Source organism: Mobula birostris, chromosome 7 (assembly GCF_030028105.1).
Source record: "Mobula birostris isolate sMobBir1 chromosome 7, sMobBir1.hap1, whole genome shotgun sequence".
Taxonomy (NCBI): Eukaryota; Metazoa; Chordata; class Chondrichthyes; order Myliobatiformes; family Myliobatidae; genus Mobula; species Mobula birostris.
Window position 1 is genome coordinate 50,178,022 of NC_092376.1, and position 20,579 is coordinate 50,198,600.

The 20,579-nt window shown below is 37.2% G+C and overlaps 1 protein-coding gene across 1 annotated transcript in view; it reads right to left on the bottom strand.

Moving 5' to 3' along the window:
* Nucleotides 1-9,455: 9,455 nt before the first annotated feature.
* The window catches only part of LOC140200186 (ras-related protein Rab-39A-like), a 37,695-nt gene continuing 26,571 nt past the window's right edge, over nt 9,456-20,579 (bottom strand). Inside the window, exon 2 of the mRNA XM_072263113.1 lies at nt 9,456-12,195. Within this exon, the coding sequence (XP_072119214.1) occupies nt 11,769-12,195 (427 nt within the window). The 3' untranslated portion in view covers nt 9,456-11,768. The remainder of the gene's footprint in view (nt 12,196-20,579) is intronic.

Genomic DNA, 20,579 nt, shown 5'->3' on the forward strand with positions numbered 1-20,579 from the left:
AATGCCCTTTTTATTCCAGGAATATGGAGTGGGCTTAGTAGGGTATATATTTTAGATTAGTAATTGACATTGACTATCAATTTCATCCCAGTCACTTATCAGGGAGTATTTCAATCATAAATCATTTAAATTTATTAATACATTGACCAAGTTTGTATAAATGGAGAAGAGACCTTAATGTGATCATTGTATTTTACAAATGTAATACACCTGTCAATAAATACCACAGTTTGAAGCATAATGGTTGAAATAAAAAATCAATAATGGTATAAATGAGGCCATGAGAAGAGAAACAATGTACTTTAATTTCCAAAGTATTTGCTACACTGCACCTTCATGTTAATCTGATTTTTTTTAAGCTAGCACATACATAAAATGCTTAGCGAACAAGCCACAAGTACATATAGGTAATTTTCATTATTTATATAATAAATTATCCCTAAACATATTAAATTCAAAGGGGAGAAAATTGTTGGATTGCTACTGTGTAATAAATGGTCCTGTTGAATGAACTCACCTCTGCAAACTGGAATAGATGTTGTAATGCGGACTTGAAGAATTCCTTACACATATTTAGAAATAGAAATTAAAGAAAAAAATGCCCCCAACATATTTAGAGAAAATTCATTGCTTAAGTCTGGCTTTTATACTTCTAATATTTGACCTATTATATGGAGAAAATGAGAGCACATTTCATGTATAAAGTGATTGCAAACAAGCTACACTGTGGTCATCACTGTTAGTATTTATAAAAACATTCCAAGTATAATCATATTAATTTCTTTAATTAGGTGGAAGGATATTAAAATATTGTTATTTGTGATAATTACACTATAACATCATTCTCTTCTGTCTACAGGAGATCGATTTTGTGTTTAACACATGATGATAGCTTGAAAAGCAATTGATAAAACAAAAGATATTAAAATTAAGTTGCATGAAATAGGTTGCAAAGTTCAGATACAAGTACTAAAGGCAAGACTTTTTCCAAAACTTAGAACAGCTGACTGAGTTGACTTGCACATTAGGTATATTGGCCTACAATTGTGCAGATTCAGCGTATCATCCAAAACTTTGAAAAACTTCTATAGATGCACAGTGGAGAGCATCCTGACTGGTTGCACCACAGCCTCGTATTTAAACACCAGTGCCCAAGAATGGAATAGCCTATAAGAAGTAGTGCACGTTGCCCAGTCGATCACAGGCAATGGCTTCTCCACCAATGAACGTATCTACAAGGAGTGGTGCTGCCACAAGAAAGCAGCATCCATTCATCAATAGCCTCCACCATCCAGGCTATGCTATCTCTTCACCACTGCAATTGGGTAGAAGGTGCAGGGACCTTAGATCCCACATCACAAGGTTCAGGAACAGTTATTGTCCTTCAGCTATCAGGTTCCTGAAGCAGTATGGATAACTTCACTCGCCTCAACTTTGAACTGATTCCACAATCCATGGTCTCACTTTTAAGGATGCAACAACTCAAGCTCTCAGTATTATTTGTTTGTTGTATTTACACAGATTGCCTTCTTTTGCACATTGGTTGCTTGTTGGTCCTTGTGTGTAGCTTTTCATTACATTTCTTTATTCTACTGTGAATGCCTGCAAGAAAATGAATCTAAGGGCAGTATATGGTGACATACAGTATATGTACTTCAATAATAAATTTACTTTGAACTGGAATTGTATGGGAAATGCCAAGAAGATTTGGAATCTTAGAGATCCCAAGCCATCTACTCCTAAATTGGATTACTCATGACTATCAATAATCTAGCAGCAAAAGATATAGTTGAGGACTTTCCTCTGCAATTACCTGGTGTTTTCTTATTTGAATGAATAGGAATATCTGAGAGATAAAGTAGTAAGGGATTGTTTTATTTAAATGTACTTATTCAAATAATTTTAATTGCTTTAAGATGTCCTTAAATTTGTCCTTTGGTTTTAGTTCATTTTTAAAACTGTAACCATTTCAAAATTGTTTCAATTAATCATTAACCATTTCTGAATGTCGGAAATACATGGAGCAACACAGCTGGTCAAGCAGCATCTATGGAGGAAAATGTACAATCTTTAGGGTTGACTCTTCACCTGGGACCACCCAGTCCCGAAAAGTCTCAACTCAAAACATCGACTGCCATCTCCCTCCTAGATGCAACTTGCCCTGCTGAGTTCCTTCAGAGCCCTTCAGTGCCAGACTCTAATATCTGCAGTCCCTTAAGTCTCAGTCTAAAGCTTTTGACACATTTTGTTCTCCAGCTAAGCAAAGGGCCACCAATCTATGTCCTAGCTAGCTGTCAAAAGACTTTCAAACTTGTTCTGGTTCTCCATTATTATTCACAACCCTTTGCCTCCTACTGCATGTTTATTTATGTGAACAAGGACCTTCCATCATAAAGGACTATGTTGAGTTGATAAATGGCAGATCTACAGAAGGCAACTTTGTAGCACAGGCAGTAAATGTGCACCATATTCTTTTAATATACACATTTTACATTACCTCAGTTGAAAGCACTAGTTGATGGAGCATGCCATAATAAGCTTCACTGTATGTTTTCCTCATCTCTTCCGATGTATATAGGAGTCAAAAATTAACTTCCCATACCATCCATGTGCACAATTCATTTTGTGTAATGTATTTCATAACATAGCAAATGCAAGGTTGCAAATTTCCATACAATTTACATTAACGTAAAACTTCAGTATACAATCAGATCATAACACATGGAAACAGTTGCAGATATATCTACATTTTTTACATTCTATTTTAAATGCTCATAAAGGGGCATTATTTAATAATTATTATATTAAAAGAAAGAAAAAAGTCAACCTAGCAGTTTCTGGTAAGTAGATACCCAAAACCAGTTGAATGCAAACTTAAGTAGGACAAAAACTTAGTAATTTGTGTTTTCAGTTGTGCATGTTATTTTTGCAGAGTAACAAAGACAGCTGATAAAATTCTAAAACCAGTAGTTTGACTTTTCTATAAAAATGTTTTGGGTAGAGAAGGATTGTGGTACAATCAGAACATAATGTACCAAAAAACAGAACAAGTCTTTTAGTCTGCCTGAAGGGTATTGATAAGAGAATTCTGCCATTTACATATCTTTAACAAATTCAATTGTCATTCAACCATACACAGGAATACAGCCAAATGAAACAGCATTCCTCGGCAGCCATGGTGCAAAACACAGTAGCCTAAAACATATATATCCTGAATGTAGATTGATGATGCATGGATGTTATCCAGGAGCCAGGTTTCTTGCATGAGTGTAGCTGCAGACGAAGGCAATCGAGCTTGTTTTCCTGGAAGCAAATACTAGAGGACACCTCTAGTTGGAGGGAACAGCCCCTAAGCCAGCAGCACACAGCCTGCTCCTGCATCTCCTTCGCAGATGGCCACAACAGGCAACCCCGAGGCATAAGAGCATTGTCAACCGAAGCAATTCAGCTCCCCTTTTGTCAGTCAGTGAATTGGACTAGCAGTATTGCATTTGGCAATCAATACCTGATTAATTTCAACTTATGGTTATTTAATGTTTATTATTTGATTGTGATACAGGACAGGAGGGCCTGACTTTAAAAGGGATATAACCTATCAGTAATAGGGATTAATATTTACTGCTTCAATCAATGGGAAGAAAAAGAATCACATATTAAAAATAAATTTACTTACTGCACCTTAAAAAGGTCAGTGGATGCATGGATGACAGTTTTAAAATGTAAATATATTGTGGATGATGAGGTAGGTTTTCAAAGCTTGCAGAGAGATTTAGGACAGTTAGAAGAGGGGGCTGAAAGATGGCAGATGGAGTTTAATGCTGAAAAATGTGAGGTGCTACATTTTGGTAGGACTAATCAAAATAGGACATACATGGTAAATGGTAGGGCACTGAAGAATGCTGTAGAACAGAGGGATCTAGGAATAATGGTGCATAGTTCCCTGAAGGTGGAATCTCATGTGGATAGGGTGGTGAAGAAAGCTTTTGGTATGCTGGCCTTTATTAATCAGAGCATTGAGTACAGGAGTTGGGATGTCATGTTGAAATTGTATAAGGCATTGGTAAGGCCGAATTTGGAGTATTGTGTACAGTTCTGGTCACCGAATTATAGGAAAGATGTCAATAAAATTGAGAGAGTACAGAGGAGGTTTACTAAAATATTGCCTGGGTTTCATCTCCTAAGTTACAGAGAAAGGTTGAACAAGTTAGGTCTTTATTCTTTGGAGCGTAGAAGGTTGAGGGGAGACTTGATAGAGGTGTTTAAAATTATGAAGGGGATTGATAGAGTTGACGTGGATAGGCTTTTTCCATTGAGAGTGGGGAAGATTCAAACAAGAGGGCATGAGTTGAGAGTAAAAGGACAAAAGTTTAGAGGTATCATGAGGGGGAACTTCTTTACTCACAGAGTGGTAGCTGTGTGGAATGAGCTTCCAGCAGAAGTGGTTGAAGCAGGTATGATGTTGTTGTTTAAGGTTAAATTGGATAGATATATGGACAGGAAAGGAATGGAGGGTTATGGGCTGAGTGCAGGTCGGTGGGACTAGGTGAGAGTAAGAGTTCGGCACGGACTAGAAAGGCCGAGATAGCCTGTTTCCGTGCTGTAATTGTTATATGGTATTATTTATACATGCACTTCAATAAGACAAATTATCTTGGGCAGGTAGGTGCAGTAAGTAACTAAAAAGGTACTTTTAGTTGCAAGGGGTGTTGGAGTTTGGAAATAGAGAACATTTGTAACAATTGTACAGGTTGTGGATGCCACACCTACGTGTTGTGTATTTTTCTTACACAAGAATGGATAAACCAACCATCCAAGCGAGACAATTCATGGAATGAGATGGCGGTCTAATTGTGAAGTTAATCTATAATTTTTGATGTTTAGAGGAATAAGTGATAATTTTGTTAAAGCATAATAGGTAAATTTTGAGATGTTTCCAATGGTGGAAACAGTCTTGAACAAAGGGACATTGTTTCAAGACAAGGGGATAGTCATTTAAAAACTGAGATGCATAGGAATTTCTCTTCATGCAAGGGGTGGTGAATCTCTGGAATTGTCAGGAGGATTGTGGAGGGTTGATGACTGGAGGTGCTTAAAGAGCAGTTTGATAAATTTTTGTAGGGTTGGGGATTTCAGGGCTTTGAGGAATTGGCAAGGGGAGCTGAGGCGTGGGCCAGATCGACCATAATCACATTGAATGTTGGGACTGGTAGCAAACTCTTACTCATTTGCTTTTCAATGCAAAGAGAACAATAAGAGAGCAAGAAATAGAAAAATATTTTCAAAATGTGTTTTAGTGCTGGTAACATAAGGAAAGTCTTTTCATATTTAAGCTTCGTAGAACTTGGAATAGATTGAATTGCAATACAGTGGCTTCCAGTTAATTGGGACACATCAAGATGAGTACATTTGGGCCCAATTAAGTGGCTGGGCCAGCTAGCTGAAATTGCATAGAATTATTAAAAAGGTATAAAAAGAATGACATACTATCATTTAACTGAATAACAAATTATGTATTTAAATGAAATAAAGAAATTAGAAATGTCATCAGTACTAATACAACACTATAAAACTGTATTAGTTCCTAATAGTTATTGACAAAGGAATTCATCCAGCATATGCTGCTGTATTCTGTAAATGAACAAAATCAGCACAGACACCTGGTGCAGATAATGGACTGCCTTCATACAATGTTTTCAACAATTGCATCCTCCAAATCTTCATTTTCATTGTAATATTCAAGATGATTGTTGATACCTTCAAATTCTTTGCAGTTCCTAACTCAAAGTAGTAAAGTTGTTTCTTTTCACTCCCAGCTGTTTCTGGTATCTCCAATCTTGAATGCTTGAAATCGCCATGAGTAAAACAGTTCTGAATTGTCTTACTACATATTTCTCACCAACTATCAAATGTCAAACTGTACTACTTTTGAATTTGTGTCCATCAACCCAAATGGATAACCTAACACAATCACAGGCAACCTAGACTATTTAAAAACTTCGCTTTAGACACAATGTGGTGTCTATTGGAAAATACACATGAATGCAACTGATGCTAGTTAGAAACTGTTTGTCAACAGTCTCCTGTCTGAATTAAGCAGCATAATGCCCCAAATGAGAAAAGGGAATCACAACTATTTTCTTAATTAGCTTTTGTTCTTTAAGAGTTGTCCCAAGTAAGTAGCTGCCTTGATTATCCAATGATCCAGTTAACTGGAATCCACTGTATTTAAAGAGTCAATTCAATAAGCAGAAAGTAGAAAAAAATTGAATTGAAAGAGCAGGAAATCAGATTAAGAATTGATGGAGTAGGGGTGATTTAGCAGACCAGCACAAGTAGACCAAAAGGGCCCTCTTTCATATTGACTTACAGAAGGTTGGTGCACCATAGGAACTGATGTTCAAATATCAGTGAGTCCAACTGGTTCTGAATTGTCAATGTTCAAGACAAAATGTGTGAAATATTTAAAATTAAAATCCAGAATATTTGTATTCCATTGGGTAGCCTCCAACCTGATGGCATGAATATTGGTTTTTCCTTCTGGTAAAAAGAAGAAAAAAAAAATTCCTTCCCCTTCCTCTCTTCTTCTATTCCTCACTCTGGCCTCTTACCTCTTCTCACCTCTCACCTCTCCCTGGGCCCCCTCCTCCTTTCCTTTCTCTTACGGTCCACTCTCCTCTAGTATCAGATCCCTTCCTCTCCAGCCTTTTCTCTTTCTAACTCACCTGGTTTTACCTATCACCTTCTAGCTATCCTCCTCCTCCTTCTCCCAGCTCTTTATTTTGGAGTTTTCTCCCTTCCTTTCCAGTCTTGATGAAGGGTCTTGGTCTGAAATGTTGACTGTTTATTCATTTCCATAGATGCTGCCTGACCTGTTGAGTTCCTCCAGCATTTTCTGTGTGTTATTCAGGAATAATGTACCCAATGTTCTTTAGTCTGTCTAAGGGTTATTGGCAGGAACATTCTGAGTCCTTAAACTTATGGCTTCATTCAACTGCTTGAAGGACTTCCATCCAGCTTGACCTTATCTTAAGATTTCTTGGAGAAAGAAATTCTGGAATTTATCAGCAGCTGTTTTGTAACTAAGTATCCAAATAACTAGCTAATCAAATCAATTTACAAGCTGCTCAATTTGCAAATTAAACACAGAAAATGCTTGAAATACTCAGGTCAGGCAGCATCTATGGAGAATAAAAAGAGCTGCTTGTCAATGACCTTTCTGATCTTCAAAGGCAAGAATAGTGGTAAGTGTAGTAGATATTTAAGATTATTCAAACTCAGATTTCTATTAATTTACCTCTTTAAGCAAACACTTTGTAAATCTTTGCTCATGAGGTAGTGTTTCTTTTGTTTAAAAATTAATTGGAAAAGTACTGAAATAAGGGTTCATGTGTGTTTCACTAGTTATCAGTACTAAAGGTGCACTGTTGAGCATTAGTACGGTTCTTGTGTACATTAGCTTAATAGATACAAACTTGTATAATAATAGTTATATCCTCCTGCACCTCACAGGCACACCTTGCAGCAACCTTGCCATTTCCTTAGTGTTTGTCTGTTTTAGAGACCGAGTTGCTAGCTTGATGCTCGACCCAGCATAGATGAAATGCGTGCAAGGAGTCAGCTGGATTTGAATCCGGGACTGCTTGCCCTGAAGTCCAGTGCGGAAGCCACTACACTACCGGCCAGTTACAATACAAACAAGTTACTCTAGCCAAAATACCAAATGCTATGCTATGATCAATTTATCCAAACTATTAATATTCATGTATAATTTCACATTAATTATACCATAGATACAAAAAGTTCACAGGGAGCTACAGATAAACTATGACACAATGCAAGAAAAGGTCACCTGTTTGCTGATGGATCGTAGTCTCAATATACATCCACTGCATTACCCTGCAAGATCATTGACTTATCCGATGCTTGTAATTAAACTAGATTATTAAAACCAGTTTGGAATTAAATGGCAGTTGTAGTCTGTTAACATGTACATATTTGTAGTTTTCACAGATCAGATATTTTGTTTACATAACTAAATTCTCAACCTCACAGACAACTTACATTCTCTCCCTCCTATAGATAACTTACAAATTCAATTTTAGGACTTGGATGTTCCACACAACAATATGCAACTTGGTAATACATAAATATCATTCACTTAAATTGATTTTCATGTTAAATGCCACATTACTGCTAGTCATGAATGGTTATACAGAATAGAATATAAACTTAAAGAATTAGTCTATATGTTTACAAGAAATATTGTTCCCCCCATATAAAAACAGCTTAAACTGAAGAAATGTACATGAATACACATCACATGCAAGAAAGCAAGGCTCATGAAAATTGCTGCAAGTGTCTGTAATAACCTCCAAAATTTCTGTTACCTTTAACCACTAAGTCCTCAAAAATACAGATAGAAGAACTGAAACAACAAAAATTGAAAATGATACTGTGAGTCCCTTAGCAGAAGGACTAATTTGATGTCATTAGCAACTTAAAAGAGCATGTTATTCACACTTATCAGCTTGTTTACTTTTTTAAAAGTCTAGGTTTTTTTTAAACAAAATCTTTACTTCATGTAAAAGCGGTCTGAAAATTCCACTTGTTGAACAGGCACCCAGAATAATGGGGAGCTACCTACAAAGATGTCATCCCAAGACTAACTCTGGCACAATTGTAAATCAATAGTATAAACTTCCAATTCCACTGTTTATTATCTCCCTTTCCATGAATTAATTCATGGAATTGACATTTTAAAAAATATCAGAAGCATCACACCTGCTCTATCTAGTAAAAAGTGCAGTTCTGTCAGAAAATTACAACTGATCTTGGCAACTTAGATCCTCCATGTGAAGATATTTAAAAACTGGTGAGGAAACACATTAATTTCATTGCAAACAACTTATAAGCATCTTTAAAACATGACCAAACTTGCTGTTCAAAACCAGAGTAACTTTTTTTGACAACATACGGGATTTCACATCTGAATGCCTTATTTCAAGAGTACATTTGAACTTGTCATACAATAGATCCAAAATTTTTACAAGTCTATCAAGAATCATTGATATAAAAATGATTTTACACCCTCAAATGGAGGTGACCTGCTTAACATTTCAAAAGGCTATTGTCATTACAATTTACTTTAAAAATCTACCTTAAGACAATCATTTCCAGACTTGGAGAACAATTGCATAAGTTTATACCAATTTTGATATTAACCATCAAGAACCTATAGGACATTCAATACTTCCTGGGCATTTTTGCTTGTTATAAAAGTAATTATTATTTTAAATACTAGCTTCCAAGAGGAAATTGAAATTGGCTTTAGGAGAATATACTAACCTTCAGAGATCAGAACTCACTGCTAAAATTAGAGGATAAATAAAGTCAAACATCTACACATAATCAAAACAATATTTATTTTGGAGAACAAAATAAAATGTTGACATTCAATAATTTATTCCTTACTTCTAAGCCTCTTTGCAAATACAACTATTGAAATTTGTGAATGAAATATTGTTGTAGTGGAATAAACATGTAAGTGTTAAAATGACACTTTTCAAAATGTAGAGATGAACACAAATAATTTCGACCCTACTTCAAGATGATAAAACAACTAGTTCCCAAAGCTTAGGTGAATGTTTTTGTATTATTTGTGTCTGAAAGGCATAATTTTCAAATTTCATAATTTCCAATTTCAACTGATATCAGTTCTAAAGGCCAAGATTAACGATTGCTACAAAGTATGACAATTAAAATAATAATGGAAGTAAAAATTTCAAGGAATATTGTGCAAATGTGAAATAGATGCAACAATCTAATATCAAAGAAATGAGAAATTTGAAATAAGTGCTCATAATATCCTGACAGCAGCTGAAACAGAGTTAACAGCTCACACTGATGATACTGCAGCACAACTTGAGTATTTTTAGAATATTCTGTTCTTAGATGGCAAATATAAATAGGTTTTATTAAATACATTAATTGGCTAGGATGATCATTACTGATTGGCCACACACCTCTAGCACATAGGTGGTTATACTAAAAGAGATAGCAATTAAAATTTTGAAGTTTTAAAATCCTGTGATACTTAAAATGGAGTGGATCAAAAGCACCTATTATAAATAGCCAATTAGAAAATCTGGAGTATTTGATTTTCACCACTCAGGCTACATTTTAAACATTAAATTGCAATATTTAAGATGTCAGTAAAGTTAAAATACCTTGGGCCTAGAAATCCATTCCTGTCATGTGTAATAAAAGTGGATACAATATGATAAAGTAATAAAATGTTGTGAACTGAATTTTGGAAGCAGAGTACAAATGTACATCCAGATATTTCATTTCTTTAACACAAGAAAATTCTGCTTAGTTTTGTCTTCTCTGCAAGTTGGTGCTTTTGCAATGCACAGCTAGAATTAGTTAAATCAGATTTGATAAGCAAACAACTTGATTTAAAAAACTTACTAATTCACTTACTCATTTACTTATGCATTTCACATTTGACTTCAGAAAAAGAGCAGGCATATGTGCCAAAGGTTAGTAGCCAATTCAGTATATTGCATACATTTCAGACAACACTGGAAACTTTTTTTTTGTATGTAGTAATTACCAACAAGTGCAAGGAAGTAAGCATGTATGTATAAAATTGCCTGACCTACAGTTGGGTATTTCAATATTCTCTGAAGATTAAAAGCTTACTTGATGAATTTTAAACTTGCCCATTGCTGGTGATATTCAAGTCCTTTGAAAGCATCACAGTTGAGCCAAATATTAACTTGTTCCCACCATCCACCATTTTCATCTCCATTTCAAAATGCAAATTTTGGAATGATTGTTCAATAGCATTAGCAGCCTTACCACTTCCCAAAAATAGACAAAAGGCAGCAATTTGTAACTGTAAACTGTAACATTAAAAGCGTTAAGCTGAACAACTGCATTGCCATGCCAACATTCATTGATTTGACATATTAGTTAAACATTAAGTAATATTGGTCCACAAAAGAACCTAGTGCAGGGCTCTAACAGAAGACAGCAACTTTGGCATACAGCCAAGCTGCTGGCTTGAATTACTGTCAGTAACTAACAGCAGTGCAACCTTTTGAAGCCCCAGTTAAAGCACAGTTATTCCCTATTTATTGTTTTCATTTGCTACTTTTAACTCTTAAATTTTTGACTCATGGCCATTTTGTTAACCATTAATGACCCTGAAGGTTCCAATCCAAATCTTGGGAAATATTCACAATTCATAAAATATTCTTAAAGGCTGGGAAATTAAGGAATAGCACAAAACAAAAACAACAAAAAAAGTTTCTAATAAATAACTAACAAAGTTAAGAATTACTGCTTCTCAATTCCCAGAAACTACTCAAACATTTCTGAAGTGGACAAAACCATACTTAAATCATTGTTTAGGGTAAATGGTTCATATCAAATATACATATTTATTAAATCTTTACTGATCCTATCCCACAGATTGGCTGGCCTTATAGTAGGCAACACTCCAAAAATAAAACTTGATTTTACAGTGCAAAAAATATTTTCTTACTATTAAAGTCAGCAACTATTGAAAATAAAATATGTACATTTCATGTTGGAGAAGCTCTGTAGCCATATTGGGGTACTTACTTTCCAATGAAACATATTTAATCAATTCTATACTACGTCTAGGATAAATCCTTGTAAATTTAATGATGTAAGCTTGCACAAATGGCTAAAGTACGTTAAGCAATTCTTTGGAATAGAGGGTTCTCTAACCCTACCAATTAACAAAGGCACCTTCTTCCAGGCTGCACAGCTTCCTCAGAAGAATGAACAACATTAGGAACCACACCACTCTTAACACCTTCCCATCCTTCTTGGACAGAGATGTTGCCTTTTTTGAGCAGCTCGTATATCTGCTGGGTTAGAACAGTGAAGGACTCCTCCACATTTGTAGAATCTTTTGCGGATGTCTCAATGTATTTCATACCCTGCACCGCAGCCAGTTTCTCTGCCTCTTCCTTTGAAACCTTCCGTTGGGTTGTCAAGTCACATTTGTGTCCAACAAGGAGAAATATGATTTGGAATGGCTGAACATGCATCTTTGCTTCCTCCAACCAGTCACGGACATGTTCAAAAGACCTGCGATTTGTAACGTCGAACACAAGCAGACCACCAACTGAGTTACGGTAATAGGATCGAGTTATAGACCTAAGAAAGATAAAAAAAAAGGGGAGTAGAATTCAATCAGTTTTACCTTTCAGAACTATACAGTGCTCAGGAATAATAAACTAGAAATGTTAATGCTAGTGTTTTATTTGGTTCTTGGAAATACCATTGTGAAGTTTCATTTTTGGAATCAAAACAAAACTTAATACTAATTCATGCTGAAAGTTTGTGCAAAAATAATATAAATGGATAAAAGGTTTAGTTAGATTTGATCTGATGAAAACATTTACCAGCCACAAAATAAACTAGAAATACCGAATAGATGGTTTTCTTTTGCTTCTGTTGCTGCCATATTCCATACTGGCTGGTAGGTTAATCGGTCACTGTAAACTGTCCTGCGACTTGGTTAGTGTTAAATAGGTGGATTGCTGGGTGGTGCAGTTTCTTGGGCCAGAAAAGCCAGTTTTGTGCTGCATCTCTAAAAAAACTTCTGTATTTCTTAATGTTTCATAGACATCTGTTGTCAAGGGCACCTTAACATGTATTTTTTGCTATCCAGAAAGGATTTAGCAGTTCAAGCAATCTCAAAAATCTCAGTTACTGGAAGCCTTTAACAGTTAATCTATTCTGATCATCTGTTTTAATCCCTTTTTCCACTTATAAAAGAGAACTAAGCCAGCAGTTTAGCATTTTAGGCACTGAGCAGAGAAATACAACTTTTTTTGAAAATTTACAGTCAATAACTTTTAAAAGATACAAGAATTCTAATACAATGTTGATAAGAAAGACCTCAAGATTAGGAATCAAAATATTGAGCATGGTGCAACTAGTGTCCTGAGCTGCATATATTTCAATGCAAGAAGTGTTGTAGGAAAGGAGGCAGATAATGGTGCTGAAGATGAGGTAGCTGGTTTACAAACAGAGGCACTGTGTAGTGAGGAGAGGCTGTTGATAGGGCAAAACTGTAATCAACAGGATGAGTTGTAATGCAAAAGGCAGGCAAAATCAAAAAGGTTGAGTAGTCAACTGAAGGTGCTGTATTTGAATGCACGCAGTATATGGAATAAGGTAGATGAACTTGCAGCACAGTTGCGGATTGGCAGGTATGATGTTATAGGCACCACGGAATCATGGCTGAAAGATTATGACTGGGAGCTTAATGTCCAAGGATACACATTGTATCCAAAGGAATGGCAGGAAGGTAGAGGGGACATTGCCCTGTTGGTAAAAAATGAAATCAAATCATTAGAAAGAGGTGGCACAGAGTTGGAAGGTATTGACTCATTGTGGATAAAGCTAAGGAACTGCAAGGGTAAACAGACCCCCAAACAGTAGTAAGGATGTAGCCTACAAATTACAATGGGAGATAGAAAATGCATGGCAAAAGGACCATGTTACAATAGTCATGAGGACTTCAATATGCAGGAAGACTGGGAAAATCAGATTGGTGCTGGATTCCAGGAAAGTGAATTTTATTTTATTATTTTTTTTAAATAAAGAGCGCCCAAAAGATGGCTTTTTAAAGCAGCTTGTGGTTGAGTCCACTAGGAATCAGCTATTCTGGATTGGATGTTGTGCAATGAACTAGAATTGATTAGCGCTCAAGATAAAAAGAACCCTTGGGGCAAATGATCATAATATGATTGAATTCATCCTGAAATTTGAGAAGGGGAAGCCAAAGTCAGATTTATCAATATCACAGTGGAGTAAAGGGAATTACAGAGGCACGAAAGAGGGTTCGGCTAGAATTAATTGGAAAAGAACATTGGCAGGAATGATGGCAGAGCAGCAATGGCTGGAATTTCTGGAAGCAATTTGGAAGGCATAGGATATATACATTCTAAAGAGGAAGAAGTATGCTAAAGGAAAGATGACACAACCATGACTAACAACAGAAATCAAAGACAATATAAAAGTCAAAGAAAGGGCATTTAATAGACTAAAAATTAGTGGGAAGTTAGAGGATTTGGAAGCTTTTTAAAAAAACTAATTGAAGGCAACTAAAAAAATCCATTAAAGATGGAATATGAAAGTAAGCTAGCTAATATTATTAAAGAGGATGCCAGAAATTTCTTCAGGTACATTAAGTGTGAAAGAGAAGTGAGAGTGGTTATCAGAACCTGGAAAACGATGCTGGAGTAGTAGTAATGGGGGGACAACAAAACAGTGGATGAACTAACTAAGTATTTTACACCAGTCTTTGCTGTGGAAGACACTTGCAGTTTGGTGAAAGTTCCAAGAGTATGGGGTTATGAAGTTACCATGACCCGAGAGAAGATTCTTGGGAAACTGAAAGGTCTGAAGGTAGACAGGTCACCTGGATCAGATGGTGTACAGCCCAGAGTTCTGAAAGAGGTGGCTGAAGAGATCATGGAAGCATTAGTAAAGTTCTTTCAAGAATCACTACATTCAGTAATTGTTCCAGAATACTGGAAAATTGCAAATGCCACTCCAAAAAGGGAGGGAGGCTGAAGAAAGGAAACTATAGGCCAGTTATTCTGACTTCAGTGGTTGAGAAGATGTTGGAATCGATTATTAAGAACAAGGTCTTGGGGTACTTGGAGGCACATGAGAAAATAGACTGTAGTCAGCATAGCATCCTCAAGGGAAAATCTAGCCTGACAAATCTGTCAGGAGTTTGGGGCTGAGAGGAAAATTGGATTAACCATGACAAAATGGTGGAGTGGACTCTATGGGCCAAATGGCCTAACTCTGCTCCTGTATCTCATGGTCTAATATCATACTGCCCTGGCTTGTCTATCACTTAGACAAACAATATCCATGGCTGAGCCCGATCAACGGAGGACCTCGTACCTGTTCTTCTGATTAGCTGTAAATGAACAAAATCAGTGCAAACACCTAGTTTAGATAATAGACTACCTTCATACAATCTTTCAACAAATCAATCATCCAGATATTCATTTTCATTGCAATGTTCAAGATGATTGTTGGCATTTTCAAATTCTTTGTAGTTCCTAACTTGAAGTAGTGAAAGAGTTGCAGTTTCACTCCTGGTTGCTTCTGGCAACTCCAAGCCTCCAAGCTTGAAACAGCAACGAGCAAAACAGTTCTGAATTGGCTTACTTATTTCTTTGCCAACAGTGACAAAACTTACACAAACACATGAAACTATTGCAAACTAAAAGCTGTTCACTCTGAGCACAGTATAGTGTCTAATGCAGGGTTTCTCAATTGGGGTTCTATGAGGGGCCGTTAAGGGTGCTGTACAAGATCCTGATTTAAAAAAAACATTGTTTTATTTGAACTTCACACAACACGTGATGCTAACAATGGTGGGCAGTGACCAAGCAGCCCTGTTAGCAATCTCACCAGAGGTCTCTCAGCCCAGTATGGCAGTGCGTGGTAGGACCATGCTTATTTGGTTGAGTCCATTCTCAGTTTTTAAAACATGAGATGGTGATAGCCGTTGACAATCGGGGAGCGCTGCATTGCATGGATGGGAGGACAGTAGACTGACAAAGAGTGTGAAGTTCATTTTCCGAGCACTGAATGGACTCACCCAACTTGGGCTGTGACATCAGAATCTCCTTCCCGTATTACCTCCACCAACTTCCCCTTATGAGCCGCGGACTGACTTATGGGTGCAAAAAAACTCTACTGGTGTAGTAGAAAATTGGAGGGAAATTTTCATTCTAAAGATAGTCCAGTGTGGTGAGTTTTGAAGAGGAGGATTCTAGGCCTACGGACAATTCTGACAAGATTAATGATGAAGAATTACAGTCTTCTGAGTCCGTTGCACTAGTGCAACAACGGACACATAAAATACAAAGTACAAACATTAAGTATTTACAAGACAGTGAATAAATTCACATTAAAATATGACTATCTATAAAACAGTCAATTCCCTGAGGGGGAGGAGAAAGGGGATGGGCCACTGCTCCCACAAATCTCCCACTGTACCCATCATGACCGCATTCTCCCTCGGGCGTAAATGTATCCTTGGAAGAGGGGCAGGCAGTCGGCTCTAGCAGAGCCATCAACTTTTTGCCGCCTCGACCCGTGAATGGCCATCTTGGCCATGCCCAGGAGCAAGCCCACCAGTTGATCCTCCTGGCGACCCACCCCCTCTGTGCAACCTTTCACATTCCATGTAAGCGTGGTACACCAACTCCTCCCAGTCACAGAATATACAGGTCGATGGGGCGTCAGTGAACCTCCTTAAAAACCCGTTGCACGGTACTGTGCTATGCAACATTTTCCACCCCAGGCCCACAATGTACAGGGGAAGGACCCCTGTACAAAGAGATTTCCACTGGGGACCTCCTCTGCTACCGGATGGTAAAACAGATCACCAAGGTGTGTCTGGTCAGTAGACAAAGGCAAGGAACTGAAAGGTGTGCAGCGGCAGCCCGTACAAGAACTGCTTTGAGGCATCACGGAAGGGCATGGTGGGGATCCCAGTGAAACGGCTCACGTTGTGTGGGACCCTCTCCCGTATGGTATCCCGAGGCCTGGGTCCGACGATCAGGTGGTGGTGCAGCTGGAACCCCTTCACCTTCCCAAGCCCACTTGAGACCCACCATGATGGAAAGAGGACCAGTCCCCCTCACAGGCAGAGCACCACCTCCTCCACCAGCGCAGGAGCACCCTGTCTGGATGAGACTACACCTCATACCCTCAACAGCCCTCGTAAAACTGAGGTAGTTCCCTCAAAGCGGCATGGCTGATGCTGGCCGCTGGAAGCCATGTGCCTTCCTGCAGGCAGTGTCCCCAGCAGAGAAAGTGCATGGCTAGTGCATGCAATCTCGGAGGGTGGTTGCAAGACAGGTATCTCCGCAGGGTTCTGAGGCGGAGAGCTGCCAGCTGGATGGACCCAAACGGACACACACCACCTCCCCCGCACCCCCCATGGTCGGAAAACGAAGGACTGCAGCTCCAATGCAATGCCTCCTGTTGCCCCAGAAGTCTACCAACCTGGAGACAAAAGTGGTGGGTGGGAATAAAGTAATCAGCCAGTACCATATCTTTACAATGAAAGCTCTTATCAATGGGTTTTACACGGACTGGTGACCCAAGTTGTGGCTAGTCTGTGATAAACAACTTACAACTTAGCAATGGCTCCAGCAAAATTGAAAAGACATTTAACTACAAATCACAGTAAAAGTGCTGAATATTTTAAATGAACTATTGCAATCTCAAAACAAACAGATCAAAGCTTTTGAAAATAAAGTCACAGTCAGTAAAAAGATTCAAGAAACAAGTTATTTAGTAGCTTTAAGACTAGTTCACTCGACAATGTATCAAAAACTGAAAACGTGAACAAAGAGCACACCAATCTCCTGCTACATACTGAAATCTGGTGGCTTCGAGTTCTCAACAGGTGTTTGAGCTGAAAGCTGAATTGCAGGAGTACTTTCAAGAAAATAGTAGGTCAGATTTTGCTAAGTGCTTTGAAGATGAAGAATGGCTGCAGAAACTAGCTTACTTAACAGACACTTTTCATCATATGAACCACTTGAATAAATCTCTGCAAGGCCCTGGAGAAAATGTTTTGACTTTAACTTTGACTTGGATTTCAAAGGAAACTCAATCTTTGAAAAAGTCATGCTGCAAAAGGAAATTATGAAATGTTTCCATTGTTGCTTGGGCTTGAGAGTGAGGTAGGATATCAGAAAGTCTCAAGTCTTATTGAAAACCAGCTAGAAGAACTGCAGAACAAAATTGAACTGCATTTTCCCTCCCTTTCAACACAAGTGTATGACTTGGTGAGGGACCCTTTCTCCAAATCTTCTGCTCAGCCTGAGAACTTGACTTTGAGACAAGAGGAAGAACTTGGTGAGCTGTACTCTGATCATGCACTCAAGATGAGATTCACTGACTTGCTCCTGGACAAGTTCTGGATTTCTGTAAAAGAAGAGTATCCTGCCATTCATAGAAAAGTAATGAAAATTTAGCTGCAGTTTTCAACTTCGTACATGCGTGAGCAAGTTTTTTTTTCTTGTTTAACAAGCATCAAGAGCAAGGATGGAAATAGTCTCATTTTAGTTGAAGGTGAATCCATATGTGCTTATCTCAAGTTCGACCCAGAGTTGAGAAATTTATTATGTTTGCCTTATGAGTTTTTAAAATTTGTGAAAGAGAAAGAAAAGTAAGCCAAGCTTAACTATCTGTATTTTTTTCCCCAAGAACGGTTGGCTAAAAATTCATTCTCCACTCAAAAGAGCATTGCCAATTATTTTTGGAATATTACATCTACAACTTACTGATCACACTAACGTACCGTGAGCTCTAGATTTAATAATTTTTTTTTTTTTTTTTAACGCAGGGGTTGCCTGAGATTTGAAAATTATTCCAAGGGTTCCTCCAGAGCAAAAAGGTTGAGAAAGGCTGGTATAATGGCTATACAAGTGCACATGTCTGACACTAGTTAGAAACTGTTCGGCAACAGTCTCCAGTCGCCATTAAGTGGCATAGTATCCCAAATAACAAAGGGAATCTGGCTATTTTCTCCATTAGGTTTGTTCTTTAAGAGTTGGTCCCAAATTAGCAGCCGCCCTGATTAACCAATGGCCCAATTAATTGGGATCACCATACTTAGAATGAGATAAAACTAAAATAATTGTAAGTAAATTTACAATATTCCTTTCAGAATAAAGTGTTCTGCTCATTTCATACAGGAACTGAAAACTTTCACTTCCTAATTCACAAAACAAAAACTGAATTTAAAATTAAACTTTTCACTTGTGGTCTGTTATAGTAAAATAAGATCAAGGTTCAATATTAGATCTTTTTAAAAAATTCTTGCACATGCAAGTACCATCAACTACAGTCCAAATCTATAATCTCACATTGGCCCTCCAAGTGCTAAAACTTGGGGGTCCTTGCATTACTGGATAACTACAAGTAAGCTACAGATCACAAGAAGTTTTTAAAAAGAAGTCTACTTCACACTTCTTATTGCTTAATTTATTAATGGCTAAAACAACTGGCTATTGATAGTACAAAGATGTTACATCGAAATGAAGATAACCATGAGATGTACTCTGATCTTACTTTGTAAACAAGTGACACAAACTCACAATCCCCCAAGAAAATTTTTTGTTATACTTAAAACTAAACTATGTAATACCCTTTACAGATGTTAAGGCTAAGTGTTTAGTCATTAATAATTTAAACAAATTATAATATTGTTGTTTCTAGCTTTAAAATATGTACAAAAATAACAGCTGATTTTACAAGTATGATCTGGGATAGAATACATGGAACTTCAAAAAGCAAGTAGGTGTCCTATTAACAACAGGAAATTGACATTTCAATTTGGAGTACTCACTTCAAATATGCAATTAACTTTTGCTTGGGTCAGAGAAAAATTACGCTATGTACTCCAAATTCAGCAACAAATTAAATTTCTTTCCCTACTTCATCAATGTGGCACTTCCAAATGTATGAACAATTATAAATAAATCTGGAGGAAGCATTAGCAAACAAGGAATTGCTGCTTGAATATCAACCAAGACTGAGAACTAAGAATGCCTGATTACGGCTAACAGAATGGCTTAATTCTGCCAGAGTTCAAGTGTAAGTGAATAGTTATAGTATTAGACACATCCAGAAAGGATGGAGTAATCCAAAATTTTACGAAGCTTATAGGAACAAAGGCTTGAAGCTTAAATGAGAAAAGGCCTACTCCATCGAGTAAATTACTGGAGAACTTGGCAATAGATCACTCCCTGACTAACAAGGGAGAAGGATTTTTGCAAGAATCTAGGCAGCACAGGACTGTGCATGATATGGTTTGTTTATGATATTCATACTCCTGGCGCAACAAATTGAAAATTTAAAAAGGAAGCGTCCGTGCTTGAAAAGAGGTTTCCTTAAAGGATTGGGTAAAGGATGTGGCAATACAATTTTTGCTTTGCAGTGGCCAGAGCCTTATTCTAAAGAATTCAATACTTCAGGAACAAATGAAAGGAAAATGAGATTAAATGTTTAGTTAGAACCACAGCCAAAAGGGGAAAATACAGCAATTAAAAAATAAAACTGCTAACTAATGAGAAACAATAAATTGTTCAGGAGCATGGTACAAACACAATGTATCAAAACAAAGTGAAAAGGGACAATGTGAATGGTATAAAGATGGTTTTGGAATTGAGGGGCAGTGTAAAGATTCAAAAACTTAACATTTATTGGGACTTTTGATGAGTTTCTTGGTATTTCCCCTCTACTGTCCTCATTTGTTCAAGAAATTTTGCAGGTGTTTGAAATATTTGCATAGCAAATAGGAGTTTCATTGCAGACACCCCAGTGAACAGGACTTGCAAAGCTGTTATGTAAATCCGACTTGGTTAAATATGGGATGATTATAACTTATTAATAAACAAAAACTGAAGACTGATTTCTGTTTGATGGGGACCTATGTATGAGGGTGAGATGGCTGTGAACACTTTAGCCCTCTCTCTGGGTTT